The sequence below is a fragment of the Photinus pyralis genome, unplaced genomic scaffold, assembly GCF_008802855.1.
Source record: "Photinus pyralis isolate 1611_PpyrPB1 unplaced genomic scaffold, Ppyr1.3 Ppyr1.4_unclustered_Scaffold2010, whole genome shotgun sequence".
Lineage (NCBI taxonomy): Eukaryota > Metazoa > Arthropoda > Insecta > Coleoptera > Lampyridae > Photinus > Photinus pyralis.
The window spans coordinates 46,691-49,717 of NW_022171124.1; the positions used below are offsets into that span (position 1 = coordinate 46,691).

Below are 3,027 nucleotides of genomic sequence, written 5' to 3' on the forward strand. Positions count from 1 at the left end.
TGAGAAGTAGCAGGATATAAGGGTTTTAATAGATATTGCTACTATCTCTTCCAGCTTTTTCTTGAGGACTTTCTCTGCCACTTTCCCAGCGAAGTCCGTGAGGCAAATCGGTCTATGCCCTCCACTGGTCTTTGGCATCAGTACCAGCCTGCTTCGCTTCCATGTCTTGGGATATATTCCCGTTCTCATCGCCTCATTTATTATCGTGGTCCAGGCCTCCGTTATTGTCGTCGCCGCCTCCTTCACCCCCTACCCCGTCTGGTCCAGGCGCTTTGTCGTTGGGCAATGTTCTCGCCGCCTCCAATACTTCGGCGTCCGTGGCTACCCACGCCTCCTCGTCCGTTTCCGCCACCTCCTCGTCCTGTCTTAACTCGGTGTGGTTGGGGAATAGGCCGTTCACCGTCTCTACGAACGCATCGTCCGTCCATCCTACCTGGACCGTCCTCCTCCTCCTCACCTTCTGCGCGACAATCTGATATCCTTTTCCCCAGACGTCGTTGTCCAGGTCGTCGCATAGCAATCTCCAACATCTTCTTTTGCTGGTTTCTATCATTTCTCGCAGTACCCTACGTGCCTTCTGCCAGGCTTCCTTCTCCGGCACTGCCGGTCTCCCTGCCCTGACCGATCTCTGGTGTCTCCTCCGCTCCTCGTTACACCGCTTCCGCTGGAGAGCGATCTCCTCCCTCCACCAAAAAACGGCTCGCCTTCTGCCCGGCCGTCGTCTCGGCATCGCGTCGTCGCAAACCTTGCGAAGCAGCTGTGCGAGACTCTTATCGCTCCACGACCGGCCCCCTTCGTCTTTTTCTTGCAGGAGTGACTCCCTCAGCGCCTGTTGATTCAGTTTTCTAGGGTTCCACGCTGCCTCGTTGCTCGCCCGGGGTCTCTGCTCCGTCGTTCTCGTAGGATCGCTCAACTCCCATACAATATAGTTGTGGTCGCTGAGAGAATCAATCCCCAGCACCTCCCATCCGCTCACCTTGTTGATCATCTCATCCTCATCTGCTATCATCGTCACATCTATTATAGTCCCTTTGCCTCCAACCCCTGTCCAACTTTGTCCACAATCACTCCACCTGTCGCCATTATCCCTGCCGCACCTGTCACGTCCCTGAACACACGCATCCCCCTAGTGTCCGGACCTACCTCCGAGAGCACAAGTACCTCCGCCCCCACTTCACTTGCTACTTTCCCCGCCATGTCCAAGGCCACTCTACTATTATTAAGAGAACCTTAATCATTACGTGCGTAGTCTATTTGCCGTCCTTCCTCTTGTGCATCCTCACCTTCACGCGCAAGCGTCACCTCCTTCACTACGGGGTTTGGCGCCACCCCCACCCGTCCCTTGTCGTGCGGGCACCCCGTCGTATACGCCCTATGTCCCTTGCCAGTACCTGGCTCAACTCCCTCGCACACAAAACATTCGTTTTCACCCGCGCACTCCCTGGCCTGGTGTCCCGCCTTCCCGCACATAAAGCACATGCGGCGCCTATCCGCGCCCGTACACTTTGCCACTATGTGCCCTACTTCCCAACATCTTACGCATCGCGCCTGCTCCACCAGCACTCTCACCCTGCACGACGTCAGGCCAACCCTGAGGAAACCTGTTCTTGTGATCGCATCCGCCGTTGCCCGGTCGACGAAAACATACGCCACCATCTGCCCTCTCTCAGTTGCCACCATCGTCTTCATCCGGCACCTAGCCTTCGGCTCCACTCTCAGTATGGGCTCGAGCACTTCCTCCTTTGTAGTCACGGCATCTAAATCCCGTACGGCTAGCTTACAGTTCTCCTCCAGGAGCATTACTTCCCGGTCCGTAATGGCGGCCTTAATCGTATTCAGCACCGGCACAGCCTTTCCCACCCCTCTCTCTACCCTCAGGAGTATATCACCCGTCCGTGTCTTTGTTATGCCTTCTATCCTGGTGCTGACCCCCGTTATGTCTACCTTCCTGACCCGTCTCAGCACTTCCTCCATGCCGTTCTCACCCTTCAGCTTAATCAGCGCCGCCTCCGGTCTCGGTCTCCTTCTGACATTTGCCGCCGACGAGGTACCCTCGCTGTCGCTTTCTCGCGGTCTTAGCGGGGGGCGTGGGGACTCCCTTACGGGTTACCCCCTAAAACCCTTTCCTCTGCCTGGTATACCATGGCCGGGCATCACCTTTTCAGGCATTCTTCACTGCCATGGCCGGCCGGCGCCTAATAGTAGACGCCTACGGTGTTACCGCCGCTCTTGCTCCCGATCTCGGGCTTCTCTCTCCCTCGCCCTGTCGCTGTTCTGTACCAGCCTCGCCACGGCCTCCCACTTCTCGCGCTCTCTCAGCATGATCCTCACCACATTTGCCTCTTCCAATCGCTCCCCGATCGCTGTCTCTGCTGCCACTCTCTCTCTCTCTCCCAACGCACGCACCTCAAAACCGCGTGACGCGGCACGTCTATTTCCCCGCAGTCAACAGAGGCAACAAGCATCCAATACAGTTATAAGTGCGACATCGATGGTGTATGCTTCTACTTGGAGACTTGTCAGGAGTCATTCCCTATGTAGTCAAGTGGCCCAATAATTTTTTCCAAGACAATGTTAAATAAGAGTGTTGATAAGGGGCCGCCCTGACAGACACCCCTTTTTACTCTAAACCCCTTGTCCATTTACTAGACCACTGGTAAACTCTAATGTCATTTTATTTAAATTTATATGCTTCTGTGGTATTTCAATTTCTTTATTTCATTCTCGTTTGACTGTGGTCATAAGCACTCCCAAAGATAAAACAGGCGATCAAAAAAGAATTGACGTCGAGTCGCTGTTCAAGTTAACTATGTATAAACAAAAATTCCAAAGGTGACTCGACAGCAACTCCTTGTTGATTGCTAGTACATAATTATGCTAGTACTGTACGCATCTTACTTTGACTGTAGTAGAGCGTAAATGTGGCTAATACCTCCAGACCACATTCCTCTTTTTTAATAAGATATAAGAGCACAACTGTTTGTTAAAATTTAAACTTGACCAAATGGCATCAAATGAGGCATTGCG

At 53.3% G+C, this 3,027-nt stretch overlaps 1 protein-coding gene across 1 annotated transcript; it reads right to left on the reverse strand.

Annotated features, from left to right (window-relative positions):
- Positions 1 to 1,020: 1,020 nt before the first annotated feature.
- On the reverse strand, positions 1,021 to 2,322 carry LOC116181789. The gene is made up of 3 exons (XM_031502213.1): positions 2,222 to 2,322; positions 1,284 to 2,074; positions 1,021 to 1,229 (listed from the first exon to the last, which is right to left on the reverse strand). Exons 1-3 carry the CDS (start codon positions 2,320 to 2,322, stop codon positions 1,021 to 1,023), a joined length of 1,101 nt encoding a protein of 366 aa, XP_031358073.1.
- Positions 2,323 to 3,027: the final 705 nt, after the last annotated feature.

What these genes read in the sequence shown, in the direction of transcription:
- LOC116181789 (XM_031502213.1), bottom strand. Translation starts at nt 2,322, where the DNA reads ATGCTGAGAGAGCGCGAGAAGTGGGAGGCCGTGGCGAGGCTGGTACAG. An exon ending in GATCGGGAGCAAGAGCGGCG is followed by an intron (nt 2,075 to 2,221) that starts GTAACACCGTAG and finishes CCCCCCGCTAAG; the next exon opens with ACCGCGAGAAAGCGACAGCG. An exon ending in GGTGACGCTTGCGCGTGAAG is followed by an intron (nt 1,230 to 1,283) that starts GTGAGGATGCAC and finishes GTAATGATTAAG; the next exon opens with GTTCTCTTAATAATAGTAGA.